The sequence below is a fragment of the Taudactylus pleione genome, unplaced genomic scaffold, assembly GCF_031769625.1.
Source record: "Taudactylus pleione unplaced genomic scaffold, aTauple2 ptg000611l, whole genome shotgun sequence".
In the NCBI taxonomy this organism is placed as follows: Eukaryota; Metazoa; Chordata; class Amphibia; order Anura; family Myobatrachidae; genus Taudactylus; species Taudactylus pleione.
This window is the reverse complement of record NW_028285013.1, coordinates 4650182-4676385: the sequence shown is the minus strand read 5'-3', so window position 1 is coordinate 4676385 and position 26204 is coordinate 4650182. Positions and strand designations below refer to the sequence as shown.

Sequence of the window (26204 nt, the reverse complement as noted above, 5' to 3'; positions counted from 1 at the left end):
CAGGCTAGGGGAAGTTAAAACCACTGACAGGTGAAGTAAAGAACGTTATCTGGTTACAATGGCACCTGTAAAAGGGTAGGGTGTATTAGGCAGCAAGCGAACACTCTGGGTCAGAGCATCTCTAAAACAGCAGGCCTTGTGGGGTGTTCCCATTGGATAGTACCTACCAAAAGTGGTACAAGGTAGGACAACCGGTGAACTGGTGACAAGGTCATGGGTGCCCAAGGTTCATTGATACACGTTAGAAGGGAAGGCTAGCCCGTCTGGTCCTATCCCACAGAAGAGCTACTGTAGCACAACTGATGAAAAAGTCAGTGCTGGCTATGATAGAAAGGTATCAGAACACACAGTGCATTGCCGCTTGCTGCGTAGCCACAGACAGGTCAGAGTGCCCATGCAGACAATTGTCCTCCGTACAAAGCGCCAACAGTAAGAACAGGACCATGGAGCAATGGAAGGAGGCCTAGTCTGATGAATCACATTTTGAATGGCTGGTGTGCGGTGTGTGCACTGTTTACCTGGGGAAGATTGTTCAGGAATGGTTTGAGGAACATGAAAAAGGGGTGTTCACTTGGCCTTCAAAATCCCCAATCTCAATGCACTCGAGCATCTGTGGAATGTTCTAGAAGAAAAAAAAAAAAAGTCCAAGCCAAAGAGGCTCCACTTCACAACTTACAGGACTTTAAGGATCTGCTGCTAACATCTTGGTGCCAGATGCCACAGGACACCTTCCGAGGTCTTAACGGAGCCCACGCCTCGAGGTTTCAGAACTGTTTTTGTTTTAGCAGCACGAGGTAGACCTACACAATATTAGGCAAGTGGCTTTAAATTTATGGCCAATCAGTGCGTGTGTGTGTGTATATATCACCCCATGTTAGCAACACCCCTTGAAGTCCATTGTGGATGAAACGCGTTGGCAGGCTGCCTCTTGCCTCAATGAACTATTAAGATAAGCGCCTGATAAAATATATCTCTTTTAAACTCTTGCTTCTACTTTTTAAATGTTATATATACATTTTTAAAAGTATTGTTTCTCCTGTGCCTATTTTTAACAGATACTGTCTCATTTAAGTGAAATTTTTTTTTATATTCTGTATATTTATTTTTTATCATATGTGTTTAAGGGACATATTCTCTTGGTTACAAATTTTGCACTTTATTACACGCATTCTTTGCACAAAGGATTAGTGAGACCTGCGAGTCATTAATAGAGTCTGTTTGAGCATTTGGAAGCTCAATATTTATTTTGTGTCTGTTTGTCAATCTTTTAACTCAATTAAATAAGATAAATTTGCTACGTCTATGATAACTTTTTTGCACAAAACACTTTCCTGTATATGTCATAATTTTTACATTGTTAACACGCCAGTCGCTAAAGACCTTATACACTTGCATATATATATATAAATATATATATATATATCATAGATAGATAAGAGGATGATCTAAGGAAAACTATTACCTGTTGGAATTATAATGAATTGTTATATTTCAAGTTGAATGAAATTGGGTGCAGCTTTCACACACGTTTCAAGTAATTTATTTTTGGGGGGATAGTTGTAGAAAGCATGAGAACCAATACTAAACTTGATGAACTTTCTTTTTTCAAACTAGTATGTTACTACTTACATCCATATAAACCACGGGCTTAATTTGCTTTTCTCAAATGTTTACTGAATAGTTATGCTGCTTACAAACTGTGTTTCAAAAGTGCTGGAATCGGGTGGACGGTAAATCCCCAGAATTACTTTATCAATGTAGAAGGAAAAGACATGAGAAACACACAAGAGACCGGCCAGTTCTGAGCCATAAGCAGATTTTATGAAAGCTCCATATGGCACATTTTATACACATCTTACTATACAAAAATGTATAATATACACTTTTACATGTCTAGATGCAAACATAAAAAGGGCGGTTATTACAGGGGACATATTATCAGGCATTTAGCTTCATTAGATAAAACACGACCATTTACACACAAAAAAAACAAAAACTTTTTTGTCATTACCAAAAATAAAATTTTATAAAAAGATATTCTGCCCAGAAGTTGGGAATTTATTTTATCTGTACAACACACCTAACAAAATTAGATGAATGTTTCCATGTGTTTCACTGACGTGTACGTAGTTTAAATTAATGACTTTATGAAATAGGTTTGGAAATGTGTCTTGTGAGAATTCTCACTGCGGAAATAAAAATATGAAACAACCAGATAGGTTGGGCAAATGTACAATGGACTGGTCGTCCTGGATTTACCCGTCGGTTTAGAACAGGGGGTGGGGAACCTTTTTTCTGCCGAGGGCCATTTTGATATATATAACATTATTTGCGGGCCTGGTGCAGGCCACGTTCCCTCCTGTGTGATGTCACACGAGGGCGATACCACAATCGCCGATTATGCTGTAAGGTCAGCAATGTGACAGTCTGTAGCATCCTAAGGACGCTCCAGACGGCACTGCTGCATAGGTTCTGGCTGCAGGGTGCCATTCTAGACAACTGCTAGCCAGATGAGGCTAGCAGAAAAAGCTCTGAGGGCCAGACCAAATGATTCCAGGGGCCTTATACGGCCCCTGGGCCTGAGGTTCCCCATCCCTGGTTTAGAATGTCTAAGGTGTTTTTATTCACATTTGAGGTTGAGAACATGCAAGTGCAGCTGTTGCCCGCCATTCGCATTGGCGGCCATTTTGTGCTCTAGACTGCAGCCTAATGATTCTCTAGGTACTAACGACACCACTGACCAATGTGCCTCCTTAATCTCAATGACGCCTTGTAAATGGATAGGCTGCATTCTCATGAACATGCATAAATAAATAAACAAACGTCAGGTGCATAAATATTGGGACATTTACAGAATTTTCATATTTTGAAATATGTGGAAGGCACATATAGAAACGTTGTAATTCCTACATCATTCACCTGATTTGGATGTAATTACCCTCAAATTAAATCTGAAAGTCTGCATTTAAAGCACATCTTGTTTGTTTCATTTTAAAGCCATTGTGGTGGTGAATAGAGGCCAAAATATGAAAATTCTGTCAATGTCCCAATATTTATGCACTTGACTGTACCTAGACTTTGGCAGGGGACCAGATTTGCCGACCTTGGGAGGGGCTTACACAAAGGTGAGTGGAGATTAGACCCAAAAGTAGGCATTTCTGGGAGAAACAAGGGATGAAATGTTGGAAGGTACACATCAATTTTAGGTGCATCTCACAACATGGCTGATGATGCTGTGTGGGGCTACTGGAAAATTTAGAAAGCAAATAATGTAGGGTATTTTATTTTGCGAAATGCGTGAGTGAGGAAACATTATTATTATTATTATTATTATTATATGTGTGGCATTTGTAAAAAGAAAAACATAGCCCAGTAGTTTTGTTTAAACAGACAAAAAAAAATCCTAAGGCACAAGGATGATATAACCATATACATATGTTTGGCTAGATACTAGCAGCGGCATTTGGCTTAATTTCTTAATCGTACGGTATGAAAAATGTTATGTGTCAATTGAAATGAAACATGTGCTGTTCTTAATTTAAATAAAGAAGATAAGAATGTGCAAACAGTTATTGTTGCTTTACTTCACTTGTAACAGCGCATGTTTCTTGAGACAGCATTTAAAATAATAATAAAAAAAAAAAAAACATTGTTTTGTGTTCTGGAAATGCTGTTTCCCAAGATCTTCTGTAGTAGGATTTTATCATAAAGAAATACTTAAATAAGCTTGCCATACTCTCCTTCCATAGTGCTCTTCTTGCAGCAGACAAATGGGGTGTGGCCTATGCATTGGAGGCGTGGTCACTATGAATTAGGGAAATCACTGTATACATCTGGGGTGTGGTAATGATGAGCCATAGGCACTGATAAGTGTGTCCATATATTAAAATTGGGAATGCAGACAGGTGTAAAAACACCACCCTCATACAAAAACTCAAACGTTTACTTGAGAAGAGTACTGGAGTTTTTTTTCGGTGAGAAAAAGGTCTTCCCCTTAAACATTGCTGTGCAGTCCCGCCACAGCTTTCAGTATCTTGTTCACTAGGTGGCGCTATTATACTGCTGTCTATGGGATTATATTTCTTTTTCATTCCACGGGACAAACGATTGTATTGAACAAATAGAAAGTTGGAGAGAAATAAGAGTCTTTTTGAAAAATAGTTTCTGCCTATGGGGGAGATGTACCAAAGCCTTGGAGAGTGATAAAGTGGAGACATATAAAGTACCAACCAAGCAACTCCTAACGGTCATGTTACAGACGGTGTTTGAATAATGACAGTTAGGAGCTGATTGGTTGGTACTTTATCTCTGTACACTTTATCCCTCTCCAAGGCTTAGTACATCTACCCCTATATATCCTACTGGACACTTGTAGACAAAAAAAAAAAAGTGAGATAAAAAAAACTTTGGTTTACTTTATGAATATTTTTGCTTCTGGTTAAAACCAGAACTGTTGAGATTAGGAAATTATGGTAAATAGGTCTGCAGAGGAACATGCAAGACTCAGAGATTATCGGGATAAAATATACATTTTCAGCAAATGTCTGCTAAAGCTTTTACCTTAAAAATGACGGAGGGTTCTGTACAGGATTGTCAACAGGATCATTGTTCTTACAGAAGTATATTCTAGCAAAGCATACAAAAATAAGACTCCAACTTTGGGCCATATTCAATTAGCGGCGATATTTTCACCAAAAAACAGCTGAAACCGTAATTGGCGAAAAAAAACTGGAGATAAGTTAAGTTTTCTCCATCCAAAACCAGGCGGAAAAAAAAATGCAAACTCCCTATTTGTGGCTAAAAATGTGGGGATTTTTTTCAGAACCCTTTGGACACCCCCTCTAATGACAAATTACTCCCCAAAAAATTCGTAAGTTGCACACTTTGGCGAAAAACGGGCGTGCAAATTTTGGCTAAAATTTTTTTTTTCCGGGGGACGGTATTGATGTGTGAAGTATCTTAAACATTGCACGCAGTCGCAGCACGCTTTTTCTTAGTTTTTAAAATTGCGTTTGTACGACATGAAAATATACTTGCACCCATTTTACTGTACCCCCAATTTACGTGGAACAGTATTTTCATGAAAAAAAATTGCTTCCCATCATTTTCAACAGGTTTTTTTTTTTCACCAAAAATTGTGTGGCCATTTTTCTCCAAAGTGCACAACTTACAAATTTGTTTGGGGTAATTTATCATTGGGGGGGGGGGGTGTCCAAAGGGTTCTCAAAGAAATCCCCAGATTTTTAGCCAAAAATAGGGATTTAGCATTTTTTTTTTCACCTGGTCTGGGATGGAGACAACTTTTTTTTTTCGCCAATTGCATTTTCGCCTGTTTTTTGGCTAAAATATTGCCCTTTTTTGCCGAAAAACGTCAGTTTTCGCCTATGGTAAAAAAAAATTTCAGTTTTCGCCGCTAATTGAATATGGCCCTTTCATAGCAATTTAAAGACCACAGTAAAGTCGTTGTGAGGGATCTGATTGTAACACAGGGCTAAACCAATTCCATTTTAACACCATATACTAACCAACATCTTTCCCCCAATACTGTAATACTGTAGACTTTAAATGGCCGCTGTTCTTTGCTACATTATTACACGGATGGAGTCACATCTAAAATAACCATAACAAATTCACTCGGAAAAATATATATATATATATAGAAATTAACATTTTGTTGAAAATAATATTTTACATAGACATTTTCTTTCTGCTTAACAAAATAAATTAAATATACATGGCTTTAGTTTAAAATCTATATAGAATTACACATTTTCTATAGTCACAAATTGCTTTATAAAGTCTGTATCATTATAGTAATGATTATAAGGCATCATTCAAAGCCACTGAAATGTTATTGCTTGTATCGACTATAAGATATTGCTTTGCCAAAGTACATGCCATCTAGTTAGACATTATCGTTTTTCTAAACGGTTCGGTTACGTTGGACTAGATCAGAGAGATCTTTGCCGTTTGTGTCTTCCTCTATCTTCTAAAGAGAATGATGATCGTGGCTGGGAAGACATGAGACTTAAAGACGTAGGGTGTCTGGCGAGACTGTGGCTCTGTGATAGGGTCATAAGGGGGAACAGGCACTTTAAAGGGACATGAAAAACACCCATAAAGACTAGGATATTGTCCATTGCTCGAACGTGCTAGCTTATATCTAATGCTATGCATGACTGTCTTCATACAAATCCTTCCACCAGTTCCTTCTCACTGGGCTGAACCTCTCAAGGTGCCCAAATCTTGCCCAGAACTTACGGCCTGGACAAGTAGAAAAATAAAAACGGCACTAGTGAGCATGAGTGACTCTTGAGTGGAAGAACAGTGACCGATTTATGTCCCACTCATTTGTAGGAACACAGTGCTTCTTTTTTTTTTTTTTTTAGTTCCCACCCCCCCCTCCAAAAAAAACAAACACAAAGTAAAAACAATAAAACAAAAACAGCAACATTGTCCCCCGATTACACAGAGATTCTACAATATTCCTTCATGATTCCATTTCCAAGTTGAACAGATGCGTTGGGTTAACCACAACATTCCGCTATCCGCGTCTACTGGCAGTGTGCGCCGATCCAGGCAGTCTGTTTTTGAGGTACCGCTGAGGAAACAAGTTCTTTTTATGTGCGACCGTTAACACTGATAATGAATGTGTTGATGCTGGTGAACTTTGCCTTCTACGTGAGAGTGCGTATGAGTGTGGATGTCTGTGTAAATCTTTGGGTACATTTTGGACACGACTCCATTGGCCATAAGAGGTCCTTGGGGAAGTAAATGTTGCTGTTGGGCAACGTACTCCTCATAGTTTATGGAGGAGATACAGTCTTTATCCACCATAGGCGGTATGCAAACCCTCGGCTGCGGTCTGTGGACAGCTGTCGCCGTGGGAGGGGAGCACGGCCTCTTCTTGGTCTGGCAAAGCCACAAGAGGATGGTCCCGAATATGAAAACGGCTCCGGCTGGAACACCAATAATCACCGGCCACGGGAGACTGCTGGACGATCCACTCACAGGTGCAATCGGAGGCTTCGGATCTGTTGTAGGAGAGAAGGCAAAAAGGATGAAAAAAATATATATATATGGATAGAGATGATTAAAACCAGAAAAGGACAATGAGAAACAGATGTCAGGCATAGCTACGGACTACTAGTGCACTACAGTTTTCTGATAACAAACCATCTGCCAAGTAGCGACGTACTCAGCCAACAAATAAAGCCTTCTTGTAGGTGTCTCATTAAGGTCTTAGAGGACAAACAAACAGTTTGCTTTTGTTCTGCGCAGATCTTCGAGGTTCTGTTTTATTTTCTCTTGCCTCAATGTAGCAGCATAAACTCCTGCCGGCAACATGTGGTTTCAAAATACCATCGCTCAGCAGTGAGTCTCGCTGCCTAGCGCAGCCTAGGAACGAAATGTGGTTAATTGTCCCTAATACCTTCCTCGAATGTCAACGAGCCAGAAACTGAGGCTCCGAGGTCCAGCTTGCGCATAGCTACAGATGCCAGATTCCTCTCTGCCAGACAACATGAAGTTCATCCAGTGCTTTTCATATAATAGCCGTCATTTTCTGGGGCAATTTAGAGCACTCCGGAGAATATCTAGTTTATTGTATTAAACTACGCAGTGGTTGTTGTTTACCTAGTTTTACTCAAAACAATGGATCAACCTCAAACTATTCAGCTGTCCTGCTTAATTCGGTTTCATGGATAGAAGCATTTAAATAAAACAAACACAAAATATTGGCCAGAGTGCACTTATTATCCCTCTACTGGTCTTATAAGTGAGTATTAGAGTATTAGAAGCACATAATAATTATCGGAATCCAGATGATTTTCTGGCGGATGGGAAGCTGGTGGTCAGAAGACTGACATCGGCATCCCGAAATGGAAGATCCCGACAGGGGCCCTATATTCCACCTACTCACCCATAAACCACACCCAGTTATAGCTGAGCGGCCAAACAACTTCCTGAATGATCGAGGCCTATTACCACACACACAGACCACTACTAGACTCAGCAGTCATCTCCCAGACTTTCATCTTTACCAATCCTTATTCTTTTACATGGACCAATATATTTACCTGGACTGGTCAGATACACACTGTGGAACCAATACTCAGCCTATCAATCTACTAGGAACTAGTTACGCCATTGAACCATCCCACCACAAAATGGCTGCCTCATGTGTGTGTGAATAATAGATCCATTTTAAACATGCTATTTTTGTTTACTTGCACGAGTTACGCAGTTTATGCTCACCTGGCAACACTGTCAGAAACGCGCTCTTGAAACTGTATCCCATTGTGTTAGCACCGAGGCAAATGTACATCCCAGCATCCTCTTCTTTGGCCCGAGTAATAATAAGTTTATTCAAGTAGGAACCATCGGGCCGAGACCAAACGTCTCCAGTGGGGAGAACAATGAATTTCTGTCCGCCGACATCTATGGTAGAATTGTACTTATTCTCTAGACCGTATTCGACTCTCTTCAACCACTGGATCACTGGCTTCACATCGCTGCGGACCTTACACTGGAAAGACGTTGTGCCGCCAAAGTCCACCGTTGTGTTGACAGGATGATTACCCGTCAGTATCGGTTTAGATCTTGTTCTCTCTGCGGGAAAAGCAACAAAAAGGTCAATGCAGTCGTTAAATATTAAACGTAGTAGTCATTGCTTTACGCTTCCCTACGATGTGAATAGAGCCATTATTTTGACTACAGGGAATAAATGACTTTGTCATTATCTTTCTTTTAGAATCATCGTATTGATGGATAATTGAACAAATCTTCACTTGATCTAAGCGACGGGATCGATGTCCAATTCGGCCACAATGATAGATGGCAAACCTGGATGCAAACCCAGCAGGATCATTTCTGGAACACCTATAAACCTGTTCAAGCCCAGCCTGCGTCTGCGATCCCCTGCGCAATGAAAATGGCTCCGGATCTGCTTTTGATGCTGCGCCTTTGCACACAGGCGCTTGGAAGGAGTCGTGTGGGCGTTTCAATACAAATCTAGGCGTCTGCCACATTTGCATATTTTCGCGTACATATTTGCAACTGCGGCACCATGAGCGTCCATCTCTGTATCTGGCCCACCGTTAGTATACATAACTTCTTAAATGCAAATCTATAATCAGAGATGTGCACCAGATGTGCCCTTAAAAAGTACATCAGTCGTCTAAACATTCGGAAGACATTTTTGTTTTACGGAGTCTGGGTACTGGGTCTATAATACAGATTTTATATTGGCTCAATGCAGTGGCGTATCTATAATGGGCCCAGGGACCCCCACAACACACAGCCTGCCCCCATTGCTTTACTTACATTCTGCCCGTCCTGCCCGAGACCCATCACATATTTCTGGCATCATCTACGGCTGACGCCATATCTTTGATGCAATGGCCAAACATATGCTGTCGCCATGTTCTCTAAGATAATAGCAGAAATGTAAGCATGCGCGGGAGGCTCTGAAACAGAGCTAGAGATGGTCTGATACTATGTGCATGCGCAATCTTTATTTTCAGGGTGGAGGGGAACGCGGACATCTGCACACAGACCCCACTCAGTCTTACAACACCCCTGACTCAATGGACTTTTTATAATAAAGCCTGTCCCCAATTGGACGTAGTGCGTGATAATGACCTCACAGTGGGTATTAATTAGAAACAAACCATTTTACGGAACCGATACCAAAATGTATACAACTTGGGTTCGATTTTCGGTGAAGACCTCTTAACCCCAGTGCGATAGGGAAGCAGGAAAAAATGAGTGTGGTAGGAGACATGAACCAGAACTATAATATCGCCAATGGTGAGGGTTTCCTCACTTCATAAAACTATTCTTTTTTTATTAGCTGCCTTTTGTTATTTTTATATATCTAATATTACTATATTTTAGACTCCTGTAACCCAGCCAAGTAGGGCCCAGACGAGCAGCCTAGTTGCACATACAGGCCGCTAGGAACGGCAGAGCAGCTTGTGTTTTCCCTGGTTTGTTAATGGTTTTTTTTTTTCCCCCCTTGGTTTTGATACAGTGAAAATGCCAAATCTGACATTAGGATGAGGTTTGATTCATTTTCCTGTCTGTGCTCCTGGTTTTAGTGTAAACACGTGTTTTTTGTGTCTCTACACAGCTGATTCTTGATCGTTACCAGATGTCTCCTAGGCTTCCTCCTGTGAGCACCAGACTTGCCGGCTCATGTGCTTCTCATTGTTGATACCAGAGAGGGAAGAGAAAGATTCCGTCAACGCTAGGTCCAGCGCCGGTACTTACGGATAACTTCCACTTTGTACGTCGCGTTGATTTGCCCCACTCTGTTGAACACTTGGCACGTGTATTTCCCGCTGTCCTCTGGCTTGAGGCTCTTGAGGTTGAGCGTCCATTTCTTCTTTTTGTTCTCTCCAATCTCCTGATTGGTCAGGGGCTTATTGTCTTTCAGCCACGTGATCTCTGGCCGGGGATTCCCGCTGGCGATACACTTCAGCCGGACGGAGCTGCCCACTGGGCGGGCAATAACTCGCTTCCTCATCTTCGCTGGCTGGGTAAACCGAGGTCGGGCTGTGAAAAAGAAAGTGGATTACGTTTCATATAGGCCAATAATAAAGTCTAAGCCGTCTGCACTGTCAAGATAAACCAGCGTCAATGGTCTGGCAAGGGGCTGGCTACTTGAGCTGCCAATGTTCTAGTTACAGTCTGCATTATTTCTCAAGATATACAAATAAGCTGATGGTCTTGCTCTAAGTCTAAAAGATTCCAGATCCAACAGATGCTCTAAAACTCCAGTCCTCGGAGAAGGCCAACAGTGCATGTTTTCCTGATCTCCCAACAATATCACAATGTGAAATGTGTGGGTCAGTAATGAATACATCTGTGCTCCTGTAAGGCAATATGGTAAACCCGCACTGTTAGGGTCTCCTGCAGACTGGAGTTTGGAAACACTGCTCTAAAATATGGGTTGGCAACAGGTGGTACTCCAACTGCTGTGGTACTACATTTCCCAACATTCCCTGATACAATTTTAGCATGATCTAGCAGCAACAACGCTGACAGGGTACGCTGGGGTGTGTAGTTCCACATTATCTGGAGTGTCACACATTGCCTAACCCTCCTATAGAATATTATATCTCATACATACAATTCATTTGGTAAATTGAATATTTTTTTCTTTTATTCGGGTGGACTGGAGAAGAGACATTCACCTTCCGTTTACTTGTCAGACGGCATTGTCAATACTAAAAACCTTATCTAGACAATATAAATAAGTAAATATGTTGTATTCATTCCAATATTTGTGGTAAAATGGGTTTGACAGAAAGTGCCAACGTACCCCACTGCTTGTTGGAAAACTCTTCTAAATCTGGATTATGTCCATCGGGAGGCTGGTTGGGTTTCCCTGCACTGGAATCATCTACAAAATAGAAGAAAAACAAAAAACATTCTGTTACACTACACACAATTACCATCAGGAATACAAGTATTCATCGATTCAGCCGTCCTTACAACATATGGATGCAGTTATACCATAAGCAATATGTATAACAAGGAATACTCACTCAGCACAAGGTATAACATAATTCAGAGGTTCCCAAACTCCGCCATTACAGTCCAGGCTTTAAGGATATCCAAGCTTGAGCCCAGATGGTTAAATCAAATTGGCTGAGGTACTAATTAAGTCACCTGTGCTCAAGCATGGATATCCTTAAAACCTGGACTGTAATGGCGGAGTTTGGGAACCTCTGACATAATCCTTACATCAGAGTATACAAGTACCCAAACGGCTTCAATATGCCCTTGAATCGTGTTTTCATGGATTTCAAGTACATTAATAAATCCATCATACCATTACATTGCATCCCAATACTGAGGGGATTGTGAGTACAGAAATATTGCCTAATCTTTATCAACGGCTAATGACATGACCCCAAATCTAAAATCTTTCGTTATGGTGGCCAGGGAGTGACAAATACAAGTTTCACATTGCAATCACCCACCATTTAAGCAGTATTGTATCAGCGCAACCTTCAACGAGGGGTTGCACTGGTCACTATACACAGCACAACCAATCCCTAACATACATGATCCAATCCCTTCACACATTACTTATTTTCTTTCCTTATAAAAAGAAAACTTAAGTTTAACAAATAAAATCAACTGAAAACATTGTCAATTATAAGACATAAAGTGCATACACACGTAACGATTTTTTGAACGATTTGTCGTTAACGACGTCTTTATCGTTCAAAAAAATCGTTCAGTTTCTGAGTTATAACGATGAACGATAATCGTTCAAGCGCGCTCCCGTTTGTAGCTATCGTTCATCGTCCATTTCAGACTGTCCAACATAACGATTTTCATTAAGGGAAGGAACATTTTTCGTTTCACCGCTGTAAAAATCGTTAATTACACTTCAAAAAATCGTTCACTTTTTCAAGGGAAAATCTGACAGAAAATCGTTGGTTACAAAATCGTTACGTGTTACTATCTATTTGGATTACTGGCGTCCTACAATTTATAAACTGTAATAAGCCAATATGAAATATATTTGCAGAGAGTGAAAAAAATGTCTATACATTATCAAGATAGATGACGCGATAGAGCAGCGGATGCAGCCAACAGTGACTACTCGTATCAGTGAAGAGATGCATAGTAGACATAGGCCCTCATTCAGAGCCGTACGCTCTGAGCAGAGCGCACGCTCTGAATGAGGGCCGCCCTCCATAAAAATGGAGCGTCCTCCTGGACGCTTGTATAGCTGTGGGTCACCACCCACAGCCTATACGAGCGTGCAGTTTGATGGCCGCGATGGTCGTGACCATCGCGACCTTCGAAACTGCGAACCGGAGCCTGCGCAAGGCCCGGAGTGATTTTGGCTCTATCAGAGCCAAAATTACTCCCACTGACATCACTAGTGATGTCAGTGGGCCGGCTTCTGACGGGAGGCGTTCCCTTGGGAACGCCCCCGGCACGCCCACCAAAGGGGGCGTGCTGTCAATCAACATCGACAGCACGCCCCCTTTGATCAGACACAACGAGCGAAGGACTTTCCTTCGCTCGTCGCGTCTGGCGCATGCGCACGACGGAGCTCCCTCCGTCGTGCGCATGCTCAGTGCAGACCATCGACCCACTTGCGAGCGAACAGCCGCTTGCGAGTGGGTCTGAATCAGGGCCATAATCCATTGATGTTAAACTAATGGACTTTCCTGTCATGACTGCGAGTAAGCAAAGATTTCATGTGCAAGGAAAAACAATGCATTTGCAATATAACACTGAACTCTGGGGGGGGGGGGGGGGGGGCGGCAGGGGGCGTGGCCATTTTACAACAGGGTGTGAGTAGTGCATGGCCACACCCCCAGGGGCATGCCTTTTGAAGTGTTAGACTGCCACTTACCCCCCTGCCCTCACTCCTCATCCGCACAAAGTAATTGGAACATAACTTCAAAAAAGAAAACATGGTCTGGTTGGCGGGAAAGAACCCTCAAATTGGCAAGGGATTAGCTTTACCCTGAGATATTTAGCCATACAGGAGTGACCACACACACATACATATACTGTATAAATGTTACGAATGTTGCTACATTATGTGCTGACAGTCCAATGATGTGGGTCTCGGTATTTGCCCTGTGTCAGTGCTACTACACCTGTAACACTCTTGCCCTGCTTGTGAGATTATATAGATCTCGATCCATGTGACTGGCATTCTCCATCACCACCATTTGATTGCCTGCCAGGTCTTTGATGTTGGCTGTAATGTTTGAAATGCTTTTCATCCTTTGAAGATGCAACTTTCCCCTTGTAAACCAGCCAACTATCAAAAATCCTGTGTGCAGTTACTGACAGGACGGAGGCTGCATCCCAAAAACATTACCACAGAGAAAACAACGCGCAGAATGTAGCCGTACATGGGGCAATGAAGTGTGAGGGGGGGAAAAAAGGGGTTTATATCCCAAATATTCTTGCAAGACATACCTCACCCACAACACAGAATTGTGCACCTTATTAAATAAGAACGGAATGCATCACTTTTCACTTAAGTCATTATTTCCCTCACTGTGGATCTAATTTGATGCGCAGCACTAATCATGCACCTCCCTAGATGGTCTGCACCATACGAGCCAATGTAGGCGCCTTCTCTCTGCCCTCAGGAGACACCTCTGCAAACTACAATGCGCCAAGGTGCGTTGTGAGATGGAAAATCCTGAAGGGGCGCACGGTGCAAAACCACCTAAGTGGAGCCTCTGAGTTCTAATGCTCATGGCTAAAATTGAACAATGATTATTGGACGTCTGAAAATCAACCTTCACTCCATCACAAAGAGTGGCGCTAGCTGTTACTTCTCCTAGGATGAATTACACAGAGTTCTCCTTTTCTGCTTTTTAGCAGTTTACAGGCAGCGATATTTCTGACAGGCTCATTTCCTTTCTACCAAATCGGAAGTTCAGGTCCTGAAACAGCGCCAAAGAAAACTTTTAATAAGTCCGATGGAAAAGGTATCATATTCAGCAGATGTTTTTACCTTCAGCTAAATGACAGGGGGCCTTTCAGTTGGAGCCTGTTCACACACAGCTCCTGTCTCCGGTGGAATTGTATATGCACATGTGTCTATTCCATTGCCGTACGATACTCGGTAGCCAGTGGTGTATCTGATGTTGAATGCTCAAGAACTCTGCTAGGATACAATTTACTTTCATTCATATTTGGGGGCAGCAAGATAAAGGAAAGTAGTTTAAAGCAAAAAAACAAAAACAAAATAAGCCAGTGCCTCTTAGCCACCCAAACTTACTTTATATCCACCTAATCACACCCACTTTTAGTGAAGCCCCACCTGCTTTGGTGCAAGCTCCGCCCCTAAACATTGTTATACTTCGAATGGCGCCCCCTCAGGCAGCAGGGGCGGCTAGGCACACCACCATCTTCCCTAGTACGAGGGCTGATTGAAAAGTAATGAGACTGCCTCTGTCGTGGCAACGCTATGGCTGGTTATTGTGAAGCTCACACATCGATGCGTCTGAACCTGCGGTTGGACTGCCATAGTCATGTTTGGTCACAGCGAGTGGAAAATCTTCGTACGTTTCGTCATGGCGGATGAGGAAAACGTGTCTGTGAGATTACGTCAGAAATGTGCGTTTGAATTTTGCGTTAAACTTGGAAAAAGCGGAGATGAAACTCATGAAACATTACGGCAAGCATACGGCGGAGAAACAATCAGCCGTGCTGCAGTAGGGTGGAGAAGTGGACAGGTGGAGAAGCTGCTCGCCCAATAGCGACCGATTGAAAGAGCGATGGAGCATGTTACAATATTCCAAAACTTACCCAAACACACATTTGAAGCATGCAAATGGGTTCGCACTCAAAACATATGCCCTTAGAAATAATCCGGCCTATGCTATGCATGAACATTTCTCCTTCGCTTGCCGCCTAATTATCACCACCCAATAAAACCTAACTCGGGCCTACTGCTTTCCTCTTCATCTCCTCTTAGGTGCCTTAATTTGTTCTAAGACGGTGCCGGCCGCTGCTACAACCTGATAGTCCGACCAGCGACGTTTGATGTCAGAGGCCTTGAATGCCCCATTTCACAGACAATCCAGCTTTGCATAAATAAACAGAGTGACCCCTGAACTTAATCCCGAGACCGGAGCACACTTCAAAGGGAACACTCATGGGAGGGGGGGGGGAATGAAGCAATCACTAAGCACCATTAAGGCAGACCCAGCTCAACACTTCTGGAAGAACAAGGGGTGAACACGGAATAAAAGATAGGGAGGGGGTATAGTGACATGAGAGAGAAAGTGATGTAATCCTGTCAGGCGTAGGGGGAAGCAGAGGGAGGAAATGCTTTTAGAAGGGAGGCTAGGCCTGGTTAGGGCCCACTCACCACAGCACGGAAGATGTGTCGCTCGGGTGATCTAGTGCGCGCTCAAATATGAACAAGAGGGAACGATCAGGAGAGCAATGACCAGGATCTGTTGGTTGTGTTTATTATTATAATAATCCTTTATTTATATGGCGCCACAAGTGTTCCGCAGCGCCTTACATAGTACATAAACAAGTAACAAGTAACTTACAGTACAGTGCAGGACAAGGACATGGTTTGTACACATTGCTGCATTAGCGATTAAAACATTGAAAATAAGCATCAGGGAGTCAGCAATCGAGTGTTAGATGCCCTTGTGGGGAGAAAGGAGTAGAAGAAGGTATAAGGAGAAGCACATGAAGGAAGAGGGCCCTGCTCGTGAGAGCTTACATTCTAAATGAAGTGTAGTTTGTGATTTTAGTTACTACTGAAGGCTACTTTATGGTTCCAAAATAAGTGTGTGCAACACTTGAGATCATAACCGTAAAAATGCTAAATGTTGCATCCAATCAGAGAAATGAAAATATAAAATGAAAGCTGCAATCTGATTGGTGGCTACGGTTTACACAACCTTAGGGCACAGTGCACCATTTTAGGAATTAAGCATTCAATTCATGCATAAATACTTTGTTCACAAATCATTTAAACGTTATCGCATCGGCCCTGTAGCATGGCAGACGCTATAAACCTTTCAGATACATCATGCGCATCTGCCTGTGTGCACGGACGCCCGACCCATATGCTAACCGCAGGAACCGCCGACAATTACATCATTACCGATTCCTGTGGCCAGACACATCGGACGGTCAGTAAGTGCGTATGCACATCTGCCTATACGCCAAATCGGTCCGTCAGCTGACAGGATGGGCAATCTATCAGCAAAGTGTGTACCCGGTATTATCAGACTGTGTACATAGTGGGTTATTAAATTCTCAGCAATGGTTGCAAAGTGTCAACGGAACGGTCGGGCAAAACGGTACTTTTTGGCTAAGCAATATCGAAAATTTTCCCTCGCATCACGAAGAGATGCGCAAAAACATTGTCGATGTTACTGTACCTTATTCTACCATGGTGATCGCAGCCGAACGTCATGGCTGCACATCATAGAGTTTAATTTTTCAATGCAATAATAAAAGCCATTCATTTGCTATTGCGTGGAAGGAGTAATGAAAATGAGTCCAGATGGTATCAGAGGACTGAAGATTTGGGTCATGTGACCATTCTCCAGGATGTACAGAGAGGTCAGTTGCGTAATTAGATTGACAAGATAAACGATTTCATGGCAAAATTCAGAATGTTGGGTAAAATTACCAGGAATTAAGGCTTACTAGTACTGCACCAAGCATATGAGGCGTCCATCTCTGGTTAATTACCTATCCGCCTGAGAAATCTACTTATACATCGTGTGGGACAAAACAAAAAGCTTTGCTTCTAAATTTTAGCAGGGCCATTAAACGGATTAGTTCACATCATTTACTATAGAGAACATACATTTAGGTCCTAATAAGGGTGAAGAAATAATGGGGTATATTTACGAAAGTGAGAGAGTTTTTAGAAATGGAGATGTGCCCATAGCAACCAATCAGATTCTACTTTACATTTCTCTAGCACAGTGGTTCTCAAACTCGGTCCTCAGGACCCCACACAGGTCACGTTTTCCAGGTCACCCTGCAGGTGCAAAGGTGTATTCATTACTCACTGACACATTTTATAAAAGCCACAGGTGGAGCTAATTATCTCAATTGTGATCCTGTGAGGAGACCTGGAAACATGCGCTGTTTGGGGTCCTGAAAACCAAGTTAGAGAACCTGTGCTCTAGCACCTTCTAGAAGATAAATAGCTAGAATCTGATTGGTTGCTATGGGCAACATCTCCACTTCTAAAATTCCCGCACTTTAGTAAACATACCCCGGTACTTGTGAATGTTTCAAATTATATTTGAGTACTTTTCGTACACAAGTACCGAAAGTTGTCCCCACCTAAAGACGTTGTCCCCTCACGGGCTCGCTGTGCTCGCCACGCTTCGGGCTCGGTGGCTCGCTACAAGGTTATATTCCCCCTCTATGCCCACTTGAATGGTAGGGAATGACGCTGGACACTGGGAATGACGTCAGGGTCCTCTCTGTGAAGGGGATTTAGACATTACCATGATTGATAATAATAATGAGTGTAGGACACTTGGGTTCTCTCTGCAATGAGTCCGTAAAGTAACAAGTACCCATACCCCAATGTCTAGAATATATGAAAGGCTGCCTTCTGAATGGTGAGAAATGACAGAATTCAGGGTTTATATGGGAGGAAATGACTGAAGATAGAATAAAGGAAATGCTGTAGTGTGCTGGAGACTAAACAAATATTAAATAGCCATGTATAGACATACTCGTCTACTTTTAATTGTTCCTCCCCAGGAGAAGCCAGGGGAGGAGAAGCAGGTGGACGGCAGGGCCTAACTGTTTGCGTCATTAAGCCATGCCCCCTCACTTTAAATTGACGCCAATAGCTCATATTTAAATAGGGGGCGGGGCCAAAGTACAGTATTCTTGTAGAATCGTGTCATTAAGCCTCGTACCTACTCGGGACTCCCGATCTCTGGTAAAAATCTCCCCACTTCACTAGGAAGTGGGCAGGAATGCAGGAGAAGTGCCTACTCTACCAGGAGAGTGGGAGGGTTACCCGAAAAATCGGGAGCCTCCCGCAACTTCCGGGAGAGTAGGCATGTATGTGTATAGATCAGTGATGGCCATGGGTGTCCGGAGGGCCACATGAGTCCCTCCCTGCCTTTCACCTGCAGCCTCCAGCTGTTTCCTGCTGTATTGTCAGATGTGTTTGTTATAGCTTGTAACACTTATTAATCTTAGATTAAATTGCCTGCTGATATATTACAGACAGGTATCGCTTTAAACGACTACACGTAATGCTTAAACTTATTTTTTTTTTCACGTAAATTAAAGGATGATGATCCTGATGCAGATATGTGAAGTACTGCTCAACCGCAGGGAAGTGGCTCTGGAAAACTGTACATCTAATTTGCTAATGCCTGCAGGAGGCGCCTGAGGGTAAGAGATGCCTCCAGCCGGCATCGCAGATCCCAGTGCAGGGTCCGGAGACGCAGCAGGGGATCAACATCGCGACCATCAGACTGGCCGCCTCCAGCCCACTTGCGAGGCCAGGAAATCTGCATCCTCAACACTCAAACCCTGGCTCCAGTTTCCTGGAACGCAGCCCGGCGCCACCCCCTCCCCGTCCCCAAAGGCCCGTAGCACAATCAATGCCGCGGGCCTGGGGGAACTGCGTGCGGTTACGCAGGAATCGTTCTGCATATATGCGCAGAACGGGTCCTGCGCGTGAGCTCCGCCATTGGAAATGTACGTAAATCATCGGGTTTACGTACGTCTCTGGATCAGGCCCAATGTGCGGCCCTTGATGCTGCCCCTGATGGGTACGAAGTTGATTATCACCGGTTTAGATAGTAGGATCGCCCCCCTATAGAATGTAAGCGCTCACGAGCAGGGCCCTCTTCCCTTATGTGCTTTTCCTTCCCTCACTCATACGATCATCTACTCAAAACTCTCCACAAGGGCACCTAACACTTGGTAGCTGACGCCCTGCTGCTTTTTTGAGTGTTATGATCGCTGCAACAATGTTTATAAGCTATGTTCTTATTCTGTATTGTCTTGTACTGTAAGTCGCTGTTCTGCGAGTTTGCTCATTTGTTAATGCACTTTGTGAGGAGCTGCGGAACCCTTGTGGCGCCATATAAATAAAGGATAATAATAATAAAAGGATAGGAGGGAGGCAATGTGTGACTCTCCAACATTGATGGCACTACAACGTACTGCAACACCTGGCCTCCCCTTCCTCCTTCCCCATGGCTGGTGTTATTAGGTTAAGAAAAAACAAAAGACTGTAAAACTATAGGGGTCGGTGGGCCAGGAAAATGGAGTGTATGACAGGAAAGAACAGCTACATTTAATGAGACACTTGAGTCAGGTGATGTATAGTGTAGAGCTGCTTTCTGGCTCAGTCAGTCACATCTGTCTAAACTCGGTAAGAGAACGTGTTAAAAACAAAAAGAGAATTTGGATATAATTTAGTCGAGCAGCCAACTACTGCAGACTGTGATAGAGGGGTTTTTTTGTGCTAGTTAGTTAGGTCATGAACCCAGTAGACAGAAATGGGGTGTGGGGGGGGTGTTCATCGCTCTCAGTCCAGATTGTTTAAAAGTATTCTTTTTCACATCAATGATACGGGTAATAATTTAGGTAGGAATTTGAGATCAGACAGGGGAGGGACGGATCACTGTAGTAGACTCCACAGTTTGTTTCCATGGTTGCAGATGCTGCCAAATTAGGTCAGTTAATCTCAATTTCTGCGTCAAGTGCCAGCAACAGTGTGTGTCTGAGTTTTGAACAGGTGATTTCAGGCATAAGTCCTATTTTAAGAATCAGGAGTTATTCCGTTGTAGTAGCCAGTGTAACTATTTTCACGAAGGCAGTGTTGGTTCAAGTGAAGCTATGCTATAAAGATGTGCTGCTGGGCTTTTGCGAACTACAGTACTGCACAAAGTCGACTATGCTTTTTACAAGGTCACAAGGCCGCTGAGGGGCCGTGACGTAGCGGTGGACGTTCCAGTGCCTTCTCCCACTCTCCTGGAATCCGGTCACTCCTAGGTCCCGCTGGTCAACCCTACAAGTGAATATGTGAGGATTAATCTACAAAGAGGTTGGGATTTTCCAGGGTGGCAGGTTACATTTGTCGCTGTAGAGGACACCGCTGCCCGCGGCGTAACCCTCATCTTGCATCAAAGCTTTCATCACCCAAATAGCTTTCCATCGAACGTGCCACCGGCTAGTGAGTAGGTGAGGTCTTCTAACGGGCAATACGTATTGATAGCACATACATGGGACCCTACCCTCTTCCTTTGCACATACTATACTACAGCTGCTGAAAGTAACCCTAGCAAACATCAAGGGGAACAGGAGGCTTTAATGAATTAAAATATTTTAAATACTGGCTACTCATCGTTCCCTTTGAAACTAATACCCGGCCTTGGATTTGACTACATAGAGACTACCGCAGTCTTTCCATACCATAGCCCAAAAAAAGTTCAGAGGGAAACACATTGTTTCACAGTAGTGCCGTCCTGTAATATCCAATAACTTCTCACTTGCAAGCACAAACGACAACATAACTTTACTAGTGACTTATAATAACAACCACTGCTGGTGCCTCATGTAAAGGTCTCGATTTCTTAGCTAAGAAAAGTAAGTAAGGCCGTCAGGGGCGGGTTTATAGATCAAGCCTTTGTTATTTGTGTTACTATGGATAGTTCAGAGACAAATACAGAAAGTATTCCCGCGCTGTAGGGGGCCACCGATGCTTACTAAAAAAAATAATATGTGGTTAAATACATATACACATATAGAAATATATATATATTTATATTCACACACAAGGAGAATAGAGTGTAAAACATGCACATGTTGTCAGCTGTTCAGTGTCATATTTGGTATGCTCTACATTCTAGGCATACCCAAAAATGCCAGATGTATGTCCTTGTATATAGTTATAAATATTGCTATGTATATTATTCTATAGAAGGAGACCTTACAGTACAATTACATAAATAATTCATTTTATTCTAGCCATGTCCTTTTTACGGAAGATATACTGATGTGTCCTCGCTCGTCTTTGCTGTAGTCGCGTCAAAAACAGCCCCTCTTGGCGCGACTGGTCCCGTGAGAATCTGCTAGCGTTGAGCGTCTTTTTTTTTTTTGCCGAATATGTATCTCTGTGGCCATTGAGTCTTTTAATCTGCATGCAAAGTGCTACAAGGTAGCGGCCGCAGCTTTTTTTCCCCAATGCAAAGTTCCGTTTACAGTCTCAGTCGCACACAGATATACAAGTATCGCATATCTAATGAATCAGCCCAGGCTGCTGGGTGTGTCCTAGTCGCATCACATTGCGACTTAGGCCTGTATTCAATTAGAAGCGAAAAGTCAGTTGCCGGACTTTGCCGTCATCGCTGGGTTCAGGTGCGAAAAAGCATCGAGCGCCTCCCCGCGTATCCCCGTATTCAATTCAAAATTTTAGAAAACGGGACCCGGCGAAACCCAAACAGGTGAAAAGTCCTGTCGTTTTTGGGGAAATCAGCCTAACACCCCCCAAAAGCTGCTCTGAGATGGGGGTTCACTATGGGTACCCCCGATTAGCCCTGCTGAATATATTTGGGGTCTTTGAATGGTCTCAATAGGCGCTATTTAGCCTCTTTGGGACAGGGGTGAAGAATAGCATTTAGCAATTTTTTGGGGGGAAAATAAGTAGTCCCATCATATTTAGGGTACATGAAAATGGGCGCAAGCATATTTTAAAGTTGCAAAAGTCAAGCATTAAAAAGCACCAAAATCGCACATTCGGCAAGCACCTGCAATCCAAAATAGACCCCCCCCCAAAGGCTATTTCGCTAATTTTTTATTTAGTACCCCCATTTTGTTTTTTGCCCACTTTTTCAAAGTGTTTTTTTGGGGTGTCCTTTGTGGTTTTTTGCTTTTATTGACGCAGTTAGTATCAAGGGGGTGTAAACAGGGTTTAGGGGGGTTGCTACAAGTTTCTACCCCAAAACCCCAATTCTGCACATTTTTCCGCCAGGTATTCATAGGCAAACCTTTTCCGCTGGTTACAAGGCGCAAACATTCCACACCGGCGAAAAGTTGTACAAATTGAATACGGGGATAATTTGAAACCGGCGAAAATGACGTCATCGGTGAAAAAGTATCACGGAAACTGACTTTTCGCTTCTAATTGAATTCGGCCCTTAGACGCATTTTCAGCAAAAAAAGATGCCCGAAGCTGGCAGAGTTGCCGTGGACTTGATGGCTCACTCAAGAGGGCCAGGTAAATCCAGCCTCAGTGCTAGGTCCTTGGCGCAAATATGTAAACTGGACCTGGATAACGACAGTAGAAGAATTGTAACTAAAGCTGGGTACACATTAGATGATATTTCAGCCGATCCAACGGATCGGTCCCATATATTGTCAATATTGTCTAATGTCTATGCTCTATGTCGGGCCATGTGCGCTCCCGTTAGGTCCTCAGTCACATCCTCAGGTCGTCCCTACATGCAGCTCAATCAGACGATGTGACGGACGACCCCATGATGCGGGATGCTGCAGGGGGCGACTTATCGGGTGGTCGGGCACCGGATCGTCTAATGTGTACCGGCCGCCCAATATGTTGTCCAGCCGCCTGTCGGATTGCTGGGTACACATATCGTGTAATGTGTACCCAGCTTTACTATACTAATAGTTTAATACAGTAAGTGCTGACAGCTATCGTTACTGGGGACTACAAACAATTGATACCAATTAAATACAAGACATAAAATGGGATAAACAAACATCACAATGTTGATGATCAGACATATTTATACAGTACCACAAGTATTTGTTACTTAGGTCCATATACTAATGTACTGATAATGTACTTAAATAGTAATAATGGGCCAGATTCAGAGATGTTCGCAGGGTTGAGCAATTATCGGTAAACTGCGCCTGCGTCAAGGTCCATCGCCACAGTCGTATGCAGCAACTGTTTAATCGCAGTGTGGTTGACAGTCAGCGAGCTTTTCGGAGAGGTAACAGGGGGCGGCAGGAAAGAACGCAGGCTTGTCACGACCATTTCGGGGGGGGTGGGTGTCTGCGTTTGCAATCCCGTACGCAAGAAATATGGCTCCCGCGTCTCAGCTCCCGCGCCCATTCTCCTGGACTGCGATAATGGAACGATCTGCGGACTGGTGCCGCGCCTTTGTATGCAGGTGTTTCTGTTCGCAAACGCGCCGGTGGACATCTCAATGCAAATGCCTGCGCCTGACATTTGCATATTTTCACATAGCGGCAGTGAATCAGGGCCAATGTAGGTACAATTATACAAGGCGTAGGGGTAATGAAATGCTGATATTATGTAGAGATGAGACATAACAGATGTTTGCTATAAGTAATGAGAAATTTAGAGAATCTAATAAATGCAACAAGTGATATATATATATAGATTCAGATATATCATTATAGAATAATCTCACACCCACATAAGAAAAACAGCCCAGTTATTGTTGTCTTTCTTGTTTCGGTGAAATCGGCTTAGGAGAGGTTAGGGCCAGGCAAGGGTAACATGTTTAAATTAATTGGTTCATCTCCTTTCCATCTTTCTACCACTATCTATGGGTCAGGCCGGACTGGAGAGCTTCCCCCCCCCCCCCCCCCCAAGCCCGTAATTAACTAGGCTAGAGACAAAAGGAGAGGGCTGTTAGAGAGTTCCATTAGGAGAAGGGATTCTTGTTCCTACAACGTGTTACACAAAAGGGACGCCATTAGGAATCCGCAGAGAAGGAATTCTTGAAGGTACCAGCCCTTTGAGCACCATCCCAAGTGCCTTGTTCAAAGCAGCCTTCCGACATCGCTAATCCCCCTAACGCTTAATGAACTACAAGCTTTCTTTTCACTTGGACAAAGGGCTCTCCCATTCTTCAGTCTAATCGAGGACAAATGGTACCCACCATGTTATCTGGTAAAATCCCACTCCCCGTTTTAAATGCTGGGTTCTCACCAGGAATGTTTTTCTGCCAAGAAAGGAAAAAACTCTTGAAGTTCTCTTTGGATGCTGAGACAAGTGGGGCACGACATGGGTGAAAAGGAAATTACGCTGCGTGGCATCTGCTGTTTCAATGGCCTCATCCTTCCCTTTATGTTTTATACATGTGCACAGTGAAGTATTTCATACTGTTGCAGCGGTGAGAACGGCGCCTACACCGACACAGTGGCGGTCTGTTCCCTGTGGTGAAAGCTTTTTAAAATCACAGATATGTAGATTTCCAGGATTTAATTTGAGTGCTCCGGAATGGCTGAGACTGGCCAGGCGATCGCAAATAATGCTTACTTTGTCTAATTATTTCAGTCTGCTATTAAGGGACCTCATTCAGAGTCTAAAGGTGCCTAAACACTTACCGATTTTTGACACGATCTGGCCAATTCCGACGCATCGGAACGACAGATCATGTACAAAATGGCCAAAACTCGAGTCCCCACTCACAATGCGCGTCCCCGCTGGTTGCACTTCGCATCGTCAGATCTGCCGTGCTGTAGGGCAGATCTGCCAATCTGGGACACAATGCACTGGAAGAAAGTCAGGGATGCGCGACGGATCGTTTGAAGATGGACCAAATCGTGTGCAGAGCTACCGGGGAGGTGTTTCAAGGTCAATCGCACACTATGTCGGATCATTTGCAGATCGGTAAGTGTGTAGGCACCCTAAGCGCAAGATGCACCTGGGAAAACATGGCATTTTGCTATTAATGCAGAGTTCGTTGCCTTTCCATCCAAATCACAGGAGCAGATGCACCAAGAATGTGACAGCTGCAAAGGGGAAAAGGGCTAGTGTCTTTGTACCTTTAATAAACACACTGTCATTTAGATTTTAATTTGGACACGCCCCTCCCTAATCTAAATCTCTCTGCACATTTAAAATCTCCCCCACCTGCTTTTGGCGTTGTTCTCCACTCAGAATCAGTGTAGATAATAATAATTATTTATGAAGCGGGCTGCAGTTGAAAATTTAAAGCGGCACCCGCAGTGTTTGTAAAACCGCTGCTTCGTAAATAAAGCCCTAGGAAACCTGCTTTATTTGTTTTGTCTTGTAGCGGAGTGTTCAGAACACTGTGCTCCTGCTATAAGACTAAGCAGTTCTACTATATTTGCATAACTGGGCGTATCTTAAGACACATTTGGCGAATCAGATGCAGCAGTCATCACCATCACAACTTGCACCAGCGTTTCAGTGCCTGCAGGCCATGTCCCGCCATTTCAGCTTTTTAGGTGACCATCCTGCCAGCATTTTGCATATATGCACCCTTACTGTACACTGGCCAGACAACATAACCAACCACTAGGCGCAATGAGCTGCAAGTGCAAAAGGCAGCAGTGCCTAGGGCAAAAGACGCACATCGTGCAAAAAAAATAAAAATAAAAAATGCTCACAACACTCATAATAAAAAGTTGGGACACACACAAATTCGGGGAAGCCCTACTGAGGCCCGTAATGTGGATTTCGGTCTATAATGTGTCACTGATGCTTACACAGAGGTGGCTGCCATGCAGGACGCCCAATATGTTCAATAAACACCTCATAAGCAGTTGGCGACATTTTAAAAAATTGTTTAAATTAAATGAAAGTAACCTCAGAGGCCCCTGGAGCTCTACTCATGCCTGGTTTACAGAGTTCAATTGTATCACTTTTTATTTATTTTTGATCCATGTTTGTTTCTACTCTTATGCAAAAAGTACACCAGACAGGCTGCACA

The 26204-nt window shown here is 43.2% G+C and overlaps 1 protein-coding gene across 1 annotated transcript in view; it reads right to left on the bottom strand.

Moving 5' to 3' along the window:
* Positions 1–1799: 1799 nt before the first annotated feature.
* The window catches only part of FGFRL1 (fibroblast growth factor receptor like 1), a 163733-nt gene continuing 139328 nt past the window's right edge, over positions 1800–26204 (bottom strand). The window contains exons 4-7 of the mRNA XM_088454289.1: positions 11327–11407; positions 10273–10557; positions 8257–8610; positions 1800–7034 (exon numbers count right to left, since the gene is read on the bottom strand). Coding sequence (XP_088310415.1) covers positions 6634–7034; positions 8257–8610; positions 10273–10557; positions 11327–11407 — 1121 coding nt within the window. The 3' untranslated portion in view covers positions 1800–6633. The remainder of the gene's footprint in view (positions 7035–8256; positions 8611–10272; positions 10558–11326; positions 11408–26204) is intronic.